This window comes from Colletotrichum fructicola (genome assembly GCF_000319635.2).
Source record: "Colletotrichum fructicola Nara gc5 chromosome Unknown KSG_Nara_v1_contig10, whole genome shotgun sequence".
In the NCBI taxonomy this organism is placed as follows: domain Eukaryota; kingdom Fungi; phylum Ascomycota; class Sordariomycetes; order Glomerellales; family Glomerellaceae; genus Colletotrichum; species Colletotrichum fructicola.
In genome coordinates, this window is record NW_027094060.1 from 2,319,748 (window position 1) to 2,340,635 (window position 20,888).

The 20,888-nt window shown below is 54.4% G+C and overlaps 3 protein-coding genes across 3 annotated transcripts; 1 reads left to right on the forward strand and 2 right to left on the reverse strand.

Moving 5' to 3' along the window:
• Positions 1–53: 53 nt before the first annotated feature.
• Positions 54–545, forward strand: CGGC5_v016154 (uncharacterized protein; the record flags this gene model as incomplete). The annotated part of the gene is made up of 1 exon (XM_032024700.1): positions 54–545. One exon carries the CDS (start codon positions 54–56, stop codon positions 543–545), a length of 492 nt encoding a protein of 163 aa, XP_031878741.1.
• A 5,666-nt stretch (positions 546–6,211) lies between these two features.
• On the reverse strand, positions 6,212–7,604 carry CGGC5_v016155 (uncharacterized protein; the record flags this gene model as incomplete). The annotated part of the gene is made up of 4 exons (XM_032024704.1): positions 6,212–7,096; positions 7,171–7,238; positions 7,300–7,432; positions 7,491–7,604. 4 exons carry the CDS (start codon positions 7,602–7,604, stop codon positions 6,212–6,214), a joined length of 1,200 nt encoding a protein of 399 aa, XP_031878673.1.
• Positions 7,605–13,360: 5,756 nt separating this feature from the next.
• Positions 13,361–18,998, reverse strand: RNASEL (2-5A-dependent ribonuclease; the record flags this gene model as incomplete). Its single annotated transcript, XM_032020328.1, has 3 exons — positions 13,361–15,673; positions 15,723–16,921; positions 16,970–18,998. 3 exons carry the CDS (start codon positions 18,996–18,998, stop codon positions 13,361–13,363), a joined length of 5,541 nt encoding a protein of 1,846 aa, XP_031882677.1.
• Between the last annotated feature and the right edge of the window lie 1,890 nt (positions 18,999–20,888).

A 20,888-nucleotide genomic window follows, 5' to 3' on the forward strand; every position in this document is an offset into this window, starting at 1 on the left:
AACAGATCGCCCGACGACACACATACGCCAGCCACCACACGGGAACGCGCAAGATGGCGACACAACCGCAAAAAGCGATCATCAAGGGGTCATCCGCAGTCCCGGGGATCTACCAGCTCACAATCATGACCGTCGAGCCCATCTTCGCGATCCTGGGCGCGGTCATGACGCTGCACGCGCCGAACCAGTATCAGGCGGGGCTGACGCGCAACTCGCACACCTACGCGCCTCACACGCAGTTTCTCTTCACCCAGCTGAGCGGAGGATGGCTCTATTTCGCCTTCATGGAGGGCGTGGTGCTGCGGCTCTTCGATGACCTGAATCTCTGGCGCGTCGTCTGTGCGGGCATGCTCCTGAGCGACGCGGCCTACATGCACGGATCGGCACAGGCCATTGGGGGCTGGGAGGTCTGGTTGAAGTACCAAGAGTGGACCGTTGAGGATTGGGTCATCTTTTGGTCGACGGCACCGATGGTCTTGGTTCGGATTTTGATTGTGCTTGGAATTGGAGTGAGAACTTCTGCCAAGGGAGTGAAGGCGGAGTAATCGCGCTCAAGGAATACAGCCCGGTTGTGTTGAGCGTTGTGTATCCTTCCAGGCACTCTTTTTGTATATGGTAGAGCAAGGGATCGCCTATGGCAGCCCCATGTTAGATTATCTTTGGTTCATTCCTGGTGTAGATAGTTCATCTCACAACTTGAAAAGCGAAATATTGGAGCTACAAGAACTGACGTCACCCGTGCGCGCTGAGGTCAACACCATTAGTAGCTTTGACATGCCGTACATAGCGCCTCGCCCATGACTCGCGCTGAGGGCAGTGCCAAGCATGGAGCTAAATGGTGTGGACCAAGTGAATTCATTCAGAGCCGCTAACTACTTGCATATACAGCGGAGGTCAGTGGTGTTTCAAATGGCACAAGTCTATTGGATGTGTAATCTATCGCGTTGCTTGCAGGTTGCTGTCCCCTCAAATCTCAAAATTGCCTAGCTAGACAGGTATCTTCAACGGACTTCCAGCCGCCTTAGCTACTATGAAGATCCAAATCCAGAATATGGTGATACTGCAAATTCTGTATTAGTTGTAAGGGATCGTGGTAACAGACGGGTTTTCAACTCACGAGGTAGACGGCTAGCAATTGCAAGCTTGACAAGCACTCGTAGCGCACGTGTCGTCTGTGACTTCCGCAAGAACACATGCATTGTATATAGGTTCAACACAGCAGCATTGCTTGGCGCTGGCAATGCCCAAGAAGGTAACCGCAGCAACGAGTAAGGAGGTAACGCGCATGTTGACAGAGCTGCAGCGAGCGACTTTGATGATTGAATTGGAAAATGAACGATGGCGAATGAAGTACTGAGGTCAATTGAGGTATCACGGAGACTATTTATGTTCCAAAGGACGGCCGGTTCCTGTTGTTGTGTAATGGGCGTCGGCATCGTGTAAGGTTCCGTCGGACGGCTTAATAGTATAAGGTTTCCCTAAGCGGTGAAGCTCTCCTAGTTGGGAAACTGAGGCGACTTTTACTAGTTGGAAACGTGCACAGGTGGGTTTCTCACTTCGGGCTTTGCAAAGAACACAATTCTACATGCAAGCTGGGCAGCTGGGACAGGTCATGGAATGAGTTTTACGATCCGGGTGGGTAGTGGGCATAGACGACGATATCGACGGCGACGACAGCAACAACAGCAACGACGACGATAACGACGACGACGATAACAACGACGACAATAGGGATAGGGAGAGGGAGAGGGAGAGAGAAAGGGACGATAGGGATGATAAGGATAATAAAGATAATAATAACAGTAAAATTATTTAGCTAAAACAGACTACTAGGCCTAGTATAAGTGTTATCCGCCTAGATAGCAAGCAAAACTCTATAGAATTTAGGGTAAGAGTGATTTGCATATAACAATCTAAGATTATGCTATTAGACTGAGTCTAGGTCTTAGTAGATCATAAGTAAAATAAAGGAGGGCAAGTTGAAGGTATCTGCTGAGAAATAAGGCGTTCAGGAGAACTAAGATTTGTTATATTGTGAGGTGTTAAGTTAAAACTGTCGTCTTTAGGGAAAACCTCGCGCACTAACGTATGGATTGCAGCATAAGTTCTGCATTCAATAGCCTAGTGCTCTAGCGCAAAGTACCATTTCTTTTAACCTCACGTAGAAAACGCACCTTTTAAAGCTCCTAGGTGCTGTCACTACAGCTTGTAATTATAGCTTGATATGCCTAGATGCAATAACAACAGAGGAGAAAAAGAATGTTGAGAAATGAAAGATGATGAGCACGTAATGCGAATGTGAATATGGAACTGAAAAGAATACAGAGAGAAAAAGAAGAAACAAGTACGCCCTACTGCCTCGGGGCAGTGTCCATCCAGCGCTTCCAGACGGTTGTTACGGTCAGCTATCCGACAGTAGGGTCTGCTAACAGAAGCTGGGGATTGAGACGTAATAACAGTACACTTGGTCGTGGTCTGGGTCGCAGGTGGTAGGCTGTAGTAGATCGGTCTTCAGAGGCTAAGGTGATCAGTCTTAGGCTCAACAAGTAAGTCGCAGTGAAGGTAAGCTGAGAGTATCCGTGAGGATGAATACTAAGTTGATTGCTGAAGAGCTATGGAAGTCTGACCATGAGCCAGGCTCAGGGTCATACTATATACAAGTCTAATTCCGAACATGTTCCTTTGTACCTTGGGTCGATCTGGATCATTCTGATCCAGAATGATCGTTCGGCCCCCAAGTTGTGTTGGATCATATTGATCCAATATGATCGTTATCTTATCGTCACGTGACTTGGACCATAGTTCTTCCGTTTACCGAGTGAGTCCCTGTTGTTCCCGTGATCCTGCAGTACAAATGTCCTGTCCTAGCCGCCCGCTGCCTAAGTGGGTTGGTTATCTGTTATTCCTGCATATCGGGTCGTAACAACGGTTTCCCAGAGCTCCTTAATCTGGACATTCTTTCATGCTGCTGCTTAACCCCTCAGCCATCGAGGCATCCTTGGGAGATGCAGTGGTAACGATTGAGTCAATGCAAAGACTGAAGTAGGAGTTGGCGCGGCTGTCTGGAATTGCCTCAGAGATCAGATGGGGAAGGTACCCTCTGAGAAGAAGGCAGAAGTGCCCCCAGTCTGTCTACCCCTTCAAGGTTGATTTCAGCCGCTAAGGTACTGACAAGCTTAGAACCACCTCACTTGCGAAACGTCTACGCAATAACACTAAATTCATAATTGTTTTAGATTTCCTTAAATACAAGACAGCCTTCGTTAGTGGTGATGAGAGGTTTTTATGCTCTCTGAGATAGAATGAGAGGATGGCTTAAAGCGCAGAGCTGATACCGCGGATTATCTTTCAGAACACCAAGCTACAAGTCACATTGAATATCCGCAAGATTATGTCACTTGCCAGTGCCGATGACGAAGTCGAGGGTGTTGGTTCGCACTCGCCAGGTGGCTTAGATTGAATGGTCCATGACTCGTGAATATCCGTCATCGTAACGAGAATTATCACAATCTCGTTCATTCTCTCTCAAACTGCCCCATTTCCGATTGAATACCGCCCTTCTACAACATGTTTTGCTCCGTGTGTCTCAAATGCCTCAGGAGTTGCCTCGATCCCTACGCGTTGTCGGTCGACGTAGTGGGCAAGATCGGCAGATATTATGCCTTTGACTGAGAGCCAAAAGCAAAGGCTTGCGACGAGTAAGATGTTTGTTTCTCAGGTGCCGTGTCTCACTAGTTTGCTCATGTACTGATTCAGACTCGCCTGATCCGACCAAACGATTCAACCCTTCAAGATATGCATATGGGCACCATAAAACGCCCAAATCATTTTTAAAATCGGGAGGAGAAGGTTGCAAGATATGCAGTTCTCTGCGGGTCAACACTGAATACACGGAGTATATGGCTACTTTCGGATATTTCACCTTGTTCAGTATCAAGTTCGGCACCGCAACACACACCGTGCCTCTCACGATGTATATCATTTGTGAGAACGAATCTTTCAGTCGCTATGGCGAGTTCTGGCCATATTCAAGTTAGTATGATTCGAGCATGGCTATATGTATGTTATGAAAACGACCGACAGAGCTAACTCAAATTCACAGCAATTCAACGTCAGATCCACAACCCGATTTTCGAATCAACTGATGCTCCGAGTACCTGGGCTACCATCCAGCACTGGATGAGAAGTTGCGCCGATAATCATACTTTATGCAAAGTCCAGTCGACATTTATCCCTACACGTCTCCTGAAACTGGACACGACCGGCGGAAAGGGAATTTTCGCCTGATTGTCCGCGAGGAAGTTGAACCTGGATCGGACTACGCCGCCCTAAGCCATTGCTGGGGAACTAAATATTGGGACCCGGATCTCACGCTTGGGGCTTCCACGCTGACAGACTTGTCAAGGGGGAAGCCCCTTTCTTGTCTACCAAAGACTTTCAAAGATGCCTTCATGGCTCTGGAACGGCTCGGGTTACAGTACATATGGATAGATCGCTTGTGCATTCTTCAAGACTCCGAGGCCGACTGGAATCGGGAATCATCATCGATGCATAATGTGTTCAGGAGTGCGTTTCTTTGCTTTGCGGCTTTGGGTGCAGAGAATGATGAAGGGGGTCTTTACTTTCGCCGAGATCCGAACGAAATCAAGCCCGGTATTGTCGAATTTTCTCTATATGTAAACTCAGATCCGTTAGTCAACGCAGAAGAAATCTCCTTGCTTCACAGTAGGAGCTTCGACCAAGCAACTCTTTGCAAGCGAGCCTGGATTCTGCAGGAGAGAGTCCTAAGTCCACGAACGATTTACTGGGGTAAAGAGCAAGTCTTTTGGGAAGGCCATGAAGCGCATTGTTCCGAGAGCCAACCAGATACCGACTGGATTGGCGCCGCATGGGTTCGGGATAATGAGTTTCGAGACCTAGGGTCCATTTACGAACGAAATACATTCAAAACTCTCATGCCTCGACATCCGGTGGGTCCATGGCCGACTTCCGAACTTCATTACCTTCAATGGCGTGACCTGGTTCACTCTTACTCGCAGTGCCAACTTACAAAACCACGCGATAAGTTGGTGGCAATATCAGCCATTGCAAAACAAACGAGAAGCTCTTTGGAAGCCCTTGGCGAAGCATCAAGATATTTGGCAGGGATATGGGAGGCTCAATTACCTGGGGCTTTGGCGTGGCTTGTGATGCGAGACAGCGCACGCGAGAGACGGCCTGTCAGATACCGGGCACCCTCTTGGTCCTGGGCCGCAGTGGATGGGGAAATTATGTGTCCCCGGCAGACTTATGGCGACTCGTTGTGCGAACTCGTTTCAGCATATACCACTCTCCGGACCGATGATGAGACTGGCCAGGTAACCGATGGCGCCGTTACAATTGAAGGTGCATTGCTATTAGCCGCAGTCGGTGATGTTCACTTTGAGCCGGCAATGGGGAGACAAATGAAGGCAGAAACGTGCCGTGAAGTCACGGTCTTTGAATTTCGATACCCTGAGCTTCTAGGTGTACACGGAGATATGATCGATTTAAAATCCCAACCCTCAATATGCTTCGATACTCTGGACGACATTTGCGCCGAGGTTTGTTTCCTACCTACCGTTTTTGAGAATGGGTATGTCTTAGGACCCGCCTTGGTTCCAAAGGAGGGCAGGTTCACACGAGTTGGAGCGATTGTGGCTAAAGTGTGGAATGATAACTGGAAGTCAGGGTTGGCATGGCTGACCCAGCTCCCTAAACGGACTGTAGTTATTAGATAGCTGGCCACTTATATCTTTCATGATGAATTACACCCGAGGAAGAGATTGGAGTGCTGAAAGTGGAACCAATGATAGCAAAACAACTTTGCAGCCACATGTACAGCAGGCATGCAATATCTGTCGAGCAAAAAGGCTCGGTGCTCCAGATTGCTTAAGGTTGGCAGGGCGAATACATGTCAAATGCGACATCAGAATGAAGTTTAACAAGACAATGGAACAGTTGAATTGTTACAATTCAGGGACAGTGACGCTAGAAATGAAAAGTTAAGCGACGCGAAAGATATGGTTAACAGAGGGGGTTGTCACCCGGCCAGATCTTAGAACCCTCTCAATACGATGCAACAGCTGTGTCAGTGCCACACTCATACGTCCTAACGCACTGGGTCTTGGTTGTGATCGAAAAATGAAATGCAATTGCTCGCTTCCTGAAAACTGCCCAGACCTTCAAAGTCTTATTCTAGTCTTCCTTTATTCCACCATTTGGCATCTTCCACCTCGGCCTCACCCGTCTTGATTTGTGTCACCACACTCTTACTCCTCGCCAACGGGTCAACCTGCCGCACCACAAACTCGTCCAGATACCGCCCATTCGGCGGCGCCCGCGATTCCTGTCGCAGGCTCGCCTCGCTCCCAACCCTCGACCTCCTGTCCGGCTCCATCTCCAAGTCATCGTCCAACTCGACGCTCTCCAACCGCCTGGCCTCGCGCGTGACCTCGATCTCCTTGGTGACAAAGATGCCGTCTCCGAAATCGCCAAAATGCTTCCGCAACACGGGCCAGAAGATGGGTACGCTGCACGCCACCATGGCCAGGTCGACCTCGACGCAGGCGATGACGACGCTGATCGGGGCGTACCACGTGTAGTCGAGGGTCGGTAGGGTCGCGGCCTTGTGCTGGACCACGGAGATGAGGCGGACGATCGAGATGGCGTTGACGATGAGGCCGATGGTGAGCAGGACGAGCAGGCCGAGCTTGGACTTGAGCGTGGCGTCGCGCTTGAAGTAGAGGGGCACGGGGATCGCGAGGACGAGGAGGTCGAGGATGACGTTCAGGGCGGCGTGGCTCGCGTAGGTGCCGTAGAAGATGTCGGCGTTGAGGGAGCCGTAGCCCCAGCGGGCGGCGGGGACTTGCCAGTCCCAGTAGGCGCGGATGGGGTAGCAGGGGATCCAGCCGAGGAAGCTGTAGGCGATGGCCCAGAGTCCGGTGAAGAGGATCATGGCTTTGCAGGCGCTGCGGAGGAAGCCGGGCTGGTCGTAGATTCGGACGTACTGGAAGAGCAGGGATAGTTTGATGAAGGCTGTTGACATCTGGTAGGAGGCACTCGTGATGTAAAACGTCTGAAATGGCCAATGTTAGTTGGGCAATTGTTGATAGACCGGTAACCGGGGGGGACTCGTCACGGGGCTCGTACGCAGAGATAGTTTTGCACGTCTGAGGCTGTTAGTTCGTAGAGATGCTTGCCCAAGCCAAAGGAAGTCGCTTTGCCATGTGTCAGCCAAGAAGCCATCGAGATGATCACATCTGAGATGCGACAACTTACAAACACAAGCACCAATGGTGCCAGTTGTCGTCGTCAACAGCGATAATACGACGAACAGATCGTCCCATCCCAGAGCCTTAACCACCATCCCCCGCGTGTACATACGAAAGGCGACACATATCCATGCGACGACCTAGAGCGCCAATGTCAGATCACACAAATCGCTTCACATTTCGGGTGGAAGACCATACCTCAAAGGTGATGGCGACACCCAGGATCGTGCCCTTCTCGTTCACCAGCGGCTTCGGCTCGTGGGAGTTGTCGTATCCGGTGCCGAACAGCGTATAAATCGTTTTTCCATCCATGGCTGTCAAACCACGGTGGGGGATCAAAACATTAGACAGAAAAGAGAAGTGAGTCTGACCCAACCCAAGCAGTAAAACTTGGGAACAAGTCAAGAAGCCGTGGGGTGATCAGTGCAGGAAAAGACTAGCAGAGGAAGCAGGTAGGTTATGTGAATATCAAGATAGAGACAAGCCCCATCCCTTCTCGAAAGAAAAGAAACGAAGAGAGGTACACACACCAACAAGACGACAACGGTTCGAGCCAACAACCGATCTGCCCGTTCCGGGTCCGTGGTATTATATTCTGCTCTGCTTCCTCCAGCAAACGAGTCCACAGATGGCTCGAGACGAACACCAGAGCAGCATAGTGCCTGCCCAGGAACCCGCTCGCCACCCTTGCTAACCATATGCCGAACGTCAGTAAAGCCCTGCTGGGGGCCCGGGGGGGCTACCCTACTCCACAGTTCAAACCATACCCCTTTTTCTCCTAACGCGTGCCGGGGTGAGGGCGCCATCCTCGAGGGAGGATGCTGCTGGCTGGCTGCTGCACTGGAAAATTCCGCGCTGCAAGCAGCTGGATCGCGGTGGATGAGAGGACAAGCATCAAGGGCCTTTGACAGCAAAGGGGGGCCAAGGGGGAGCCTGGCTTAGTGGTGCTGATCTCTTCTTTCACTTCTTGCTTTCCCCCGATGGAATGGCGTCCGTGCGATTGCAACCCCAACCCTGACATGGTGTGGGAAAGAAGGGTAAGACATTGTGGATTGAATCGGTCGTCTCGTCGTCCAAACAGCAGCTGGGAAGAGGCTGCGGCGCCAATTGCTGGGCTGGAAGAGTGCAGAAAAAAACCTGCTGGGGTTCGAGGAGATTAGCACAATTGTGCATGAAGCATGGCGCCGCAAGCCACGTTGTCACCATATCATCCAGCCAACCTTTAAACGTCGTCGAGGCGCTAAAGAGGAAGCACGGGGCGCTGGGCAGTTTCTCTCGAGGCCGTCCGGCGCCCGAAAACCCGGGAACAAGTGCTGCACTAAAACGCTCCAACACACATTTCATCAACGAGACGGTGGCAGATCTTCTGCTTTTGGGCGATGGTCTCCCCCAATTATGGTTATCGTCTAAGAACGTGGCTCTGGGTTGTGGCTGGGGCTGGGGGAAGTCAGATGTACTTTGTACAATTAGCCCGACATGTGAAGGACTACGAGGAAGCTCCCTTCTTCGGTGATATATCACGACTTGTGGAAATGAATGACATTCACTGTTGCATGGCGAGTGACGACAGACAGATAGAGGCAGCAAGATTGAAGGCACAGGCGGACGACCCCGGTCCCTTGCGCTGTGACGAGAGCCCCGAGTCAGTGACCGTCACCCGCTAGAGTGACCGCGTGTTTCAGCGAATGTAGGTCCTTTTTCTGCTTCCATCGCTGTAATTCACTGCGGTTTGCAGTACAGATAAGGCAGTAAAGTAAACCCTCAAAAATATGAGCTAGAGATGCCCGAGATATCCGGGACGCAACTGTCAAGTCGAAGAGTTCACGTCGCCCGAAGCTTGTTTGACAGCATGTGATGTGTGTGTGTACACTTTCACTATGAAGAAGGTCTCGACTGCAAAGGGGGGGGGGCCCGTTGCAGCGGCTCAGTCCAGGAATCCACGTAATGCATCGGAGTGTGTTCCGCCTAGTATTCCAATTCTACGAGTCAAAACACTCATAGCATCTTTTCTTAAACCGTCCAAGAATCAGGGCTCGACGAGAGCCAACCAATGTGCTCATCCACGACAGATAAAAAGAGGAGACGGCAATAATACAGTTGCGTGCCATCTTAACACTCTTCGAAAATTAAGATCTTGAAGTCTCGTCTATCGCCGTGGGCCTCGTGGCTCATACGCCTCCGGTTTTACAGCTCCGGAGACGAGCACCACCCTCCACATCAAATTTCGGAGGCAACTTCTCGCGACTCGAGATCGAATTGGTGTGACGTCCGGCCGTGATGGGGGGAGGGGGGGAGGTTACCTCGCGGTGCAATCGTGGGCTCAATGGCTCTCATATCCACGTGCTCTCCAGTTGCACCACAGTAACCCAGGGAAGCGGGGGAGGCGAGTTGGAGCTTTGGAGGAGGTCAACGCGCAAATGGCTGCCCGGGGTCGTTCACGGCGAGATGATCCCGAATGATGCTCGATTGTGCAGGTTTTCCGGCGTGGCTATTCCGGAATAGACGAGTATGAGCTTCGTTGACGAGATACGAGGTACGACCCGTGCTCCAGCAAAGCGAACGACGGCAGCGGGGCCCGAAACATCAGCAAACAGTGCGCTGTTATCAGTCCTCAACCAGAAAATGAAATCTCGTCAATCTATCGACTGCCTGTACGCTCGGACGCATTTGATATTATCAAAAAAAGGGTCCAACGAAATAACGTACGCATTTCTTCTCACCGAGAGCGAACGCACATATCAACCACTGCGAGACTGAATCATTCACCGAAAGGCCCACGCAAGATGGGGGACAAGTACGTCAACTGTCAAAAGACGTAGGTTTCGCACGGGACAGTCTTCCGCGGGCGATCCTGAGCCGGTTTTTCTGTCTGTCCCCGAGTCAGCTCTTCCACGGCTGTGCCGCGTCGTCGACTGTCACTTTACGGGTGGATTGAGGCTCCATCCGGATTGCTCCTGTCAGTAATGCTGGCCAATTTACATAAAGTGCTGACTGACATGCGCTGGGGGTCACGGGGTTGCCACTGAAGGAACAGTAAGAAACAAGAGTGGGGGGAGGGCATAAAGACGACCTCTGGGCGACGAACGGTGGGTGCTTCAATGCTCCAGAATTCAGAGCGTCTAGGGAAGCTCTGGCCTGCCCCGGTGGCGCTGAGTGCCACGCGGGCCGTTGGGAGCGAGGGATGTTGCCGGTAGACTGGTTACGAAGCCATCGCGTTTTCTCAGAGACAATGTCGACGATGCTGGGATTTCTCCTGTTGGCTGGGTTGAAGCTTACTTGCTAGCTGATTTCATGTCTATGAAGTGCATCGGAACGGGCGCTAATCTTTTCATCTTATCTCTTTGTCGGCAGGCAGACGCGATGAAAGTGCGGATAGGGCTCAACTTTGAACATTCGAGAGCGACAAGCCACAGCCTTAATCCAACTCATTTAGAACACGCGAGTGAGGATCGCGAGACACAGCCATGTCTTCTCGCCCAAGCCACATATCGAATGATCCCAAAACCACATACCGTCATCGTCCAGACAAGATCCCCCATCGCAACAGAGTTCAGCGAGATCGCCAGAATTTCTCCTAAAATGTCACGCTGCCCTTCCCGGAGGACCGACCAGCCAGCCAACGCGCCCCCAAACCCAAGTCAGGACCTGTCACACCAAGGGTGGGTTTACGAAAATCTCGGAAAGTGGGCAATTCCAACCCGACCATTCTCGTTGGCAGGAATTCGAGATTGGAAACCATTCAAACAGCGGAGCCCTGGACCTCTACTATGTACGCTGAACCTCCGGCGCGACTGCCGTGCCGCCTTCCGCTGCAGATTTGAGTGTGTCTGCTGGCTGTTGTGTGCCTGTGTGCTTGTGCGCAACAAGCATCAGGAAAAAGAAAGCAAGAAAAGTGGCCAATCTTGTTTGACAGCTGCAAGACATTCGTTCCCAATCTGCTCTCCCCCTCCCCGGGGTTTTTTTTTTTTTCCTTTCTTCGTCTCGTCTAACCAAACAAACGTTCGAGACTCGACCGTCGATCTGCTCAAAAAACCACGCGACAGCGCTGGGGGAAGAAACATGTTCTGAAGCAAGGTTTCCACATTCCCTTTCACCCTCCCGGACGATGCAACACGTGGGTTTTTTTTGCAACGACGAAACTTTAGAAGATGTCAAAACAGACGTCAATCAAGTGTCATTCGTGATGGGCATGGCGGTTGAATCATTGTCCGCGCCACCCCTCTTTAATGCTGCACGAATCGTCTGAACATTTGTTTTCCTGTCATCGTGATCGGGAAGAGTTTTGGCCCGCCAAGACATGGAACGAACGTCGATTTGGGAGAGAAACCAAACCTTCGCGCAGAAACATTCGCTGAACGGGTCGCAATCATGGTGCACAAACACTATACGATAACCTCCAATGCATCGTGGTGATAGGTTAGACGAGGAAATGTACAGAGCGGCATTGAGAGGAACACAAATCATGGGGTCAATATTCTGCTCAGTTCACACACGCGCGATGTCGCCCAAGCCCCGTCTCATCACGACATCACCGTTGCACAACTCCTCATCACATCTTCACCACAAACCATCACAGAGCTTGGACCTCGAGATATGCCAACTTCTTCCATCCCGACATCCGCAACCCATCCATCCTGCCATCCCATCACGAACCTCAATCAAAGACACCCCAGGCCTCTTTCTCACGCCTCTAGCCGCCTTCAACCTCCACGAGTAATGCGATCTTCAGGCCCCCTTCGCCAAAACCACCCCAGCAGCCCCGTCTCACGAGGCGGTCCAAGCAACCAAAACCCACGAAATCCACTCCTCCTCCCAATTGGCGAGGCGCCTCTAAAAGCGTGCGTCGTACCTTGCAGTGCCATTCCGGCGCACGTTCCCCTTCGAAAGGGCAAGACGCAGCCCACTCTACTCTCATAATCCATCACGCAAAATCACGACCATTCCCCATTCAACCTCCAGTCTGCGATCAAATCACGGCAACTGTCCGGCAAGCAGGAGACAAACCAAGGCAGCATTGCCACGCTGCCACGCGCCGCCCTGTTCCCGGGTCCAGAGCACACCCAAACTCTCTGCACCGCATCTCGTCCACCCATCTCACTCTCGATCGTTAATCACCAGTCCAGCGTCACAACACTAAACCATCCTCCCCTTCTCTCGAACCCACTAACATGCAACTCACCAAAACCCTCTAAAACGCAAAACGCAAAACGCAAAAAATGCAAAAAAAAAAAAAAAAAAAAAAAAAAAAAAAAAAAAAAAAAAAAACCCACGCGATGCCCATGACGTCCACAAGCCAATGACAAACCCGAAAGCGACCAGGAAGGCCAAGACCGCGGAGGTCCTCTCTGCGGCCCAGCATCGCATTCCTCGTGGAGAGTCATGGATCCCGCGAATGCACCATTTGCCGTGCACCACACCGCCGATCTCTCTTCCACGACCCTGGCTTGCGCAACTTCCCCCGTCCGGACGACACTTCTTATCAGGGAAACTGGGGGCCGAGACGGAAATGGATGAGAGACATGCTCATACACTCGCCAGCTGAATGGACTTGACTTGACGACAGGCACCACGAACGCGCCGCGCCGCCTCGAATAACTGTGAAATGATCTTTTTTTTCATTACTCGCTGCGGCAACACTTGCTACTTTTCAGCACCCCAGCCTACCCTACTTACTCCATCCCCATCTGAAGGATGCATAATAAACCAGAACTACTACTACCTACGCAGGAAAATGCTAAGAACTGAAGCCCCCCTATAATCTCCAAGAATATCTCCATACAAAGGGAAGAAAATGGAATAGTAGAAAGAAGAAGACAGGAGGAAGAGGGTACCGCCTCCCCCCTCCCCCCACGTGCAATGTAACCAAGATAACGACGAAAACGCCCCCCTTTCTACCAAATCCGTAGCATATCGCGAACCGACAAACACGGCCCCGTACGCTCGCGCTCTTCTTTTCGCCTCTCCGTGCGACAAGGAGCAAGGAGGCAAGCAAGCGGCAGCCCTGCCAGGCCACGCATTGCAATAACAAAGTGACAAAAGAAATAGCAACAGCCAAACCGCAACCGCCCTTAATTAATCTCCCCCGTGATGTACCCAATCTGCCGCCGCCCGTTGACGCCCGCGCCCGCCAGCTGGCTCGCCAGGTTCGTCTGCCCGTCGACCAGCCGCCGCTGCTCCGCCAGACGCGTCCGGAACCGGTCCTCCGCCTCGCGGTCCATCCGATCCACGTCCTCCCGCTCCGCGACCCGGATCGCAGACATGGCCTTGGCGTGGTCCACCTGCTCCGTCGCCATCTGCTTCTCCCACTCCAGCAGCATGCTCTGCCGCGTCATGACCAGGTCCTGCTCCGCGAGCTCCACCGCCCGCGCCCGCGTGATCGTCGCCTCCGTCAGCGCCGCCTGGTGCTCGAGGTCCGCGCTGCGCTCGCTGCGCTTGCGCCGCATCGCGGCAGCAAACACTTCTTCCTCGGCGCGCGCCCGCTCGTTGAGCGCGACCAGGTCGTCCGCCTGGATGCGCTTGCGCCGGCTGTCCTCGAGCTCCGCCTGCGCGGACCAGATCTGCGCCTGCACGGAGGCGAGCTCGGTGCTGCGCGCGATCGAGAGCAGGTGGTCCTCCTGCTCGAGGTTGAGGCGGTCGAGGCGCGCGCGGCGGCTGCGCTCCTGCGCCTCGAGCTCGTCGGGCATGCCGCAGGCGCCGTCGGGCTGCGGGCCCGTGTTGGAGTAGTAGACGTCCTCGGCGCGGTTGGCGCGCAGCAGCTTGATGAGGGCTTCCTTGGTGTCTGACGCGGGGAGGACATGGGCGACGTACATGGTGGGCGAGTACGTCATCTTGCCGTCGGTGAACTGGTTGAACTTCTTGTTGACGTGCTTCCACATGCCGGCCTTGAGGAGGGTGCGGCTGGTGACGAGGGGCTCTTTGGAGTCGAGGGCGAGGAGGAGGATGGACTTGCCGTCGGTGCGGAGGGTGATGTCGGAGCCGGCCTCGATGAGGAAGTTGGTGACGCGCTCCATGAGCTTCTGGCGCGCGGCGGTGAGGGGCTCGTTGTCGGCGGCGTGGCAGGCGAGCTCGCCGAGCGCGCTGCGGCCGCCGTGGAGGGTGCTCGGGAAGTCTGGCTCGTGGCCGTACTGGACGAGGACCTGGCACGCGGGGAGGTTCAGCTCGCGCGCCGCGTTGTGGAGCGAGCCGTCGTTGCTGGAGGCGCCTGCGGCGAGGAGGTTGGACATCATCTTGATGGCGAGCTCGCCGCCTGCTTCTGTTGATAGTGTGAGTGGCGTGTTGCCCTTGACATCGCAGACGTCCACTTCGGCGCCCTCGAGGAGCAACATCTTGACAATGTCAGGGCGGCGGTTGCGGATTGCTAGTAACAATGGCGTCGTCTGAGATAGGCGGCTCTCAAAGTTGATCTTGGCACCCGTCTCGATCAGCATCTGGATGATGCCGCTGCTAACCTTCTTCTGCTCCTGATGCAGCGCCCACATCATGAGCGTGACGGGCTCTTCGTCCACGTCTTCCATGATCTTGCACGGCATCATCTGGTCGTAATAGTAGCCGGCGTCCAACAAAGCCTTCGTGATTCGAATAGATCGGGGGTATTGTGAGATGGCGAGGAAGAGGAGGGGCATGGATTCCGGCGGTGTGTACATGACGTCCAATCGGGTCTCGCCGTCAGCGTAGTCAGTAAACATTGTAATTAGCTCCAGAGCTTCGTCTTCGGAGGTGGGGTTGTCGAAGATGCGGTAGAACGCTCGCGAGATCGACTCTGTGTTGGGCTTCTTCTCCAGCAGCCGGTTGACGAGGAACGCGTTCAAGGCGGCTGCCGCGGATTGCAAGAGCATGCCGTTGTCATAGTTGACGTCGACCTTGTGATCGAGGAGGATGTCGACGAAACCGTTGGCGAGGCTGACACTGTCGTCGGACTCGGACAGCGGCATGTCGACGACTTGAGTGAGGACAGAGCTCAGGCCGTCGCCGTGAGCGCCCTTTTGCAGGAAGCTGTGCAAGATGCTGAAGCCGGTTTCTGTGAACCATTGCGCCGAATTGTCCTTGGTGAAACCCTCCCTGATGGCCAGATTGAGGTCCTCGCCGAGAATCTTGGACTCCAACATCATTGCCAGCGGCCGCACCATCACTCTTCTCGTCGCGTCGATGAGTGTCTGGCAGTTGTTGGCAATGGGTGAAGCACCAAATCGGAGCAGTGACTTGATGAGTTTGAAGTCGGGTTCTTCCTCGTTGATTGCTTGGTTCAGAATGACATGAAGGTCATCCGATATAGGCAGACCGGCCCGGAAGAGCGCGTCGATGATGGCGGCACGTGGTTCGCGGCTCAGCTTCCAGGCAGCCCTGAGAGCGCGGTTGAGCGTGGTTTGATTAGGCTTGTGTTGCTGTTTCTGTGTTAGAAATGACCTCACACGAGTTGTGCAGATTACTTACTAGCTTCGTGCCGATGTCGACCTGACCCAACATCATTTTCAGAGTATTGAGAAAGGCACTCCTCGTCGCAGCCCATACCGCCTCTCCCTTATTGTAGTTCGGATCCGCACCAGCCTCCAACAAAGTCCTGACCAAGTCCTCGCCGTCGTCACCGAAACGGACGGCGGACGCCAGCTGGATGTGAAGAGCCTCCCCGTCCACGCCGTGAGGCAAGAGTGCCTGGAGAATCGCAGCTCGCGTCTTGAGATTGCCGACTTCAGTAGCGGCCTGGAAACCTCGCTCGATGGTCGACTTTTTAGGCGTCGAGCTGCCGCTCAGTAGCATCGCCAAGACGTCGGCAGAACCAGATTTGCATGCCTCCACAATGGACTCCTCGTCGATCTGGGCACCGTTCTTCACAAGAATGCTGCCGAGCACCAAGTCACCATCTGCAGCGGCGGCAAGTAGCGCATCCGAGAGAACTGTCCCCGACGCGCCGTGCTCCAACAACAGTGTGCAAATACTCGCCCTCGCTTCCTTGTCGGATAACATGGCCGCCTCCGCAAACGCGTCGTTCGTGATCGGTATCGAGTGCTTCTGTTTGAGAATCAGTTCGACGATGTCGGGGCGCTCCTTCTTGACAGCCGAGATCAAAGCCTCGCCGTCGCTGGTATTGGCCTTGAGTGATAACGTCCTCAACAACGGGATATCATTAGTGTATGTGTTGATAGCGAATCCCAGCGCCCGGTTTGCCTCCGCACTGGGCGCACCGGCCTCAAGCAGTTTCTCGGAGAAGTCAAGACGGTCCATGGGATCCGCAATGCGCAGCGCGTGGGGCAGGGCGGACGCCAGTGACGCCGGGCTGGGGCGCGCGGCGAAGAGCATGTCGGTGATTTGGGTGTCGCCGGCGGCGACGGCGTGGCAGAGGGCGGCGGCGTTGTGGGAGTTGACGTCGGCGCCCGACTCGAGGAGCACCTTGACGATCGACAGCTCGCGTTTTCCGGGGTCTGTCTGGAGGAGGGAGTGGACCTCCTTGACAAGGACGTCGTTGAACAAGGCCTTGTCCTTGGTCTTGGACAGGAGAATCTCGAGTTTCTCCGCCTTTTGCTCGGAGGACTGCATCATCGATAGCTCGTTGATGGCTCGGCCAACGGTTTGTGGTGAAGGTTTGCCGTGTTTCAAGAGCATGTCCAGAACAGGAGGGTCGTGGCTGTGGATTGCTACTCATCATTAGTACCCTGCGTATGAGATATGTTATGACGACTTACCTGATGCCATGGCAATTCCGCTGTCTACGTTGATGTCCGCCCGGCCCTGAAGCAGCAGCACTTGCAAGAGCTTCAGGTCTGCCGGTCGGTAGTTCAGCACGTTGAGCATCGCCTGGGAAACCTTGCCCGGCTCGAGAGTCGGCACGTTCGTAAGCAGCAAGGTCGCCATATCTAACCTAGTCTGCGGGTCAGGCGTCGCAATTATCCTGGGCAGGATGCCGGCAGCAGTCTGCGGCGTGACGTTCTTCTTCAGCAGTGCGTTCAGCAACCTCAAATCCTTCTGCATGACAGCGGCCACCAGCGCGGACCCGTCGTTCTCGTTGATGTCGGTGTTGTACTTCAGGAACAGACCGATGAGATCCTCGTCTTTGAACTTCGGGTCTTCGTCGATGGCTTCCTGCAGCGCCTCATGCACAATCGGCCCGGTGAGGCCGGTCGTCAGGAAACACTCGACCATACGGTACCTGTTCTGGCGGGACAGCGTCTTGGTGAGGGGGAAGATCTGCGCCAACGTCTCGCTCGACGGCTGGCTGTTCAGCATTTCCCTGGTCATTGCAACATCACTTCGCATCACTGCAATCTGCAACGCCAGGCCGCCCTTATGGTCGACGGAGGCTACTTGGTGGCGTTCATACACCATCGATCGGGGCCCCTTCTTCACGTCGTGTTCGCTGACCGGTCGGCCTCCCGGGAACACGGGGGTGAGGAGGAGCTTGACCGAGTCGACGTCGCCCGCCTCGGCCGCTTCGATGAGCATGTCGTCTAGCGCAGTCCCACTCGCGCCCCTCCTCAATAACAAGTCCAGCAAAAGTCGGCGGCTCTCGATTGGCATATTCCTTGGGAGCAGCTCAACACACTCTGACGCATGCATTGAGCTGAGTTCTGAGTTGCCGTTCAGCAGTGTGTATGCTACGTCGACCCGTCCGTTCTGGATGGCTTTCCGGATAGCCATCGCATCCTGATACTCGATAGAAACCCCGTACTTGACCAACAAATCGACCATGTCCTGGAACTCTGCGGCCGCCGCGTGGATGAGAGCGAGCGCAGGGCCATCGCCATCCGTACCCGCACAAAGAAGCAACTCGGCGACAGCAACCTTGTCGTTCGGGTTCATCGACGGGTGATCCAGCAGTTGCGAGAACGCCTCATCCAGGCCTGGACGTTTCGGCGGGTGGTTGCCCATGATGATCGCGAGGGCAATATCGTGACGTCCCTGGCTAATGGCGATCTTGAGCGCCTCCGCTTGGTTGTAGTCGCCATCAGCATCAGACCGACTCAGATGCAGAACCGTCGTCAAGCACCCCGCCTTCGTCGCTTCCACCATGCACTGAGACAGCCATGTCGGCGGCGGCCGCGCCTCGGACCGCAACACGATGGACACCAGCTCGGCCTGACGGCCCGAAGCGCAGGCCTGTCGGAAAACCTCCTGCGTCTCACTACTGCGAAGCACACCGGCGCCGTACCTCAAAAGCAGCTCCACAATCTCGACATTTTCCGCGCGCATGGCCAACGGTAATGAGGCATCCAGGGCAAAGTGGTCGGCGTGGGGCAGCAGAACCTGGATCATGTCCATCTGGCCGTTGTGGACGGCATGCTGGAGCAGCTTGCTGCGCTCGCCGAAGCTCTCCAGGCTCTTCCTCCGCGGCAGGATGCTCGTCTTGGCCTTCTGGGCCATGTTGACGTCGCCGCCGGACGAGACGAGCTGGACGATGAGGGCCTCGGCGACACCGGGGGATCCGCCTTCGGTGACGTGTTGGTCGAGGGTGTCGAAGACGAGCTTGTAGTCCCACTTGGTCTTCTTGGAGGTGAGGACGCGCCTCAGGTTAGTGGTGGAGTCTGTCCGGCCGAGGACGGAGGCCTTGCGCTTGAGGAGCTCCTCGGCCCTGATGTCGTCCTCGGAGGTGCGGAAGCTGGGGGGGCTGTTGGGGCGCGTCAGCGGCGTCGGGGATGGCGGGGGCTCGAGGCCCCATTCCTCCGCGAACTGGATGATCCGCGTCTGGCGGTCATCCTCGGTCGGCGGAGTCGGCATCGGGGGAGCCGGGAGGGGGGGGTTAGGCGTGAGACCGTATGTTGGATGACGGACGTCGGGATGGGGGGCCGTAGAGAGGCGGCGAATGCGAGGGCGACAGGTGAGAGGTGAACAGAAGCGGAGAAAAGTATAAAAAAGGAGCGTGAGTGAGTGTCGGAAAGGTGAGTTGAAGTTGAGATAGAGCAAGGCGAGGCTGAGGAGGGAGAGTGAGAGTTGGCGGGTGAGTGAGAGGAGAGGAGACGTGCGGCGCAAAGTTTCGTTTTCGTCCCAAGAATTTCCCCTTCTTCTTTTTCTGGCCCGTTTACTCTTCTTTTCCTCTAGCAGCAGATAGACTTTAGCAAGGTGCAGCAAAGACAGTCAGGCCAGGTGAACGGAAAAGACGGCCTTCAGCCGGTGGCAACCGGTGCTGGTGGTGGTGCGTTGGCTGCGATGGCATGAACGGGAAGTTGAGAACAAGCATCCAGGATCGACGGGTTGAGGTGACAGAAGGACGGGTAAGGTACGGATAGGTGGCAGGCCTGTTAGGGGGCAAACCACGGGACTGGAGACAGGAGAGGGAAGGGCTGGGCTAGGAGAATACGGGACGCGGGTCGAGTGGTAGAGGCGACGAGGGGGGCGAGAGAGAGAAGAAGAAAAAAAAAAAAAAAAAAAAAAAAAAAAAAGGAAAATGAGGTTGGATTGGGATTGGATCGTTGGGTTCGATGGGTCCGAGTCGCAACGTCTGGCGGCTTCTGGTTCGTCGCGGGCTCTCGGCTGGGAGATGCCGCCGCCCGGGGGGGGGGGGGGGGGGGGGGTTCAGTTCAATGGGAGAGATGTGGGACACGCACAGTCCCCCCTGCGAGCTGTTGTCGTATGGATGAATGTTGGTGAGATAGATGTCTTTGATGGTACGGATGCCCAGGGGATGAAAGATGAGAAGAAGCCGGATGACGGTCGGTGAGTAGTGGAGGTACCAAGGTATCAAAGTACCGCAAGGTAAGGTGTTGAGGTGAATAAGAGAGGTAAGGCGACGACGACAGGGTGATGGAAAAGATCAACAAAGACCCAGATAGGCAGTCAGCAGCACCTCAGTGTCCAGTCCGTATCTCGGTACCCGGTGGCCGCTGATGAGCGACCCGACGATGAAGTGAAAACGCAGGCCGCAGTGGCGACAATGCGTCGCGTTTCAGCGGGGTGGAGCCGTGGTTTTTCGTCTGTTCGTCCCCTTCTCCCAGCGCCTTCACAAGCTGTTGTCCCCTAACAAATATTCGTACAACGGTCTTCAGCTTCAGGGAGCAGCGACTTCGGCAGGGGCATTAATGAGGCTGGGATTGCTTAAAGTCTCGAGGTCAGACGATGCGCGACAGGGCAGCGGCCATGACGTCGTCTCTTCGGCTGTTCCGTCTTGTCGTCGTTCTCCAACTCGTGACTTTTTTTTCTTTTCTTCTGACGCTCCAGAGAGATGGCCGTTGCGCGCCCTTTTAACAGCCAGAAACCAGGAACATGCTGTCTTGCCAGGTGGAGAAATGATTGACCGCTAGAAGGGACGAGGAAGAGAGGAGAAAGAGGAGAAAGCGGGACGGGAGACGAACGGAAAAAAAGTTCAAGAAATAGCACAGAGGCAAAATCCATTGCGACAGACCTTGAACGGCGCAGTCAAGTCCATCCCTCGTTTAAGCTTGTTGGCAGAGGTCGAGATACCTTGGGATTGGGTGTTGCACCAGCAGGGGCATACGCGGACAATTCTTCTTTACCTGCAGACGGCCCTTGACAGCCGAGAAGGTGGGGGAGACGGACGCAGAGAAGCACCGAAGGAGGCCGTGGAAGCAGCATGGAAACCTCCGATTTGGCCTAGCCCAGGGCCAAGGCGTACTGAAGGCATACTATGTACTTGACACTTGATGGACGGTA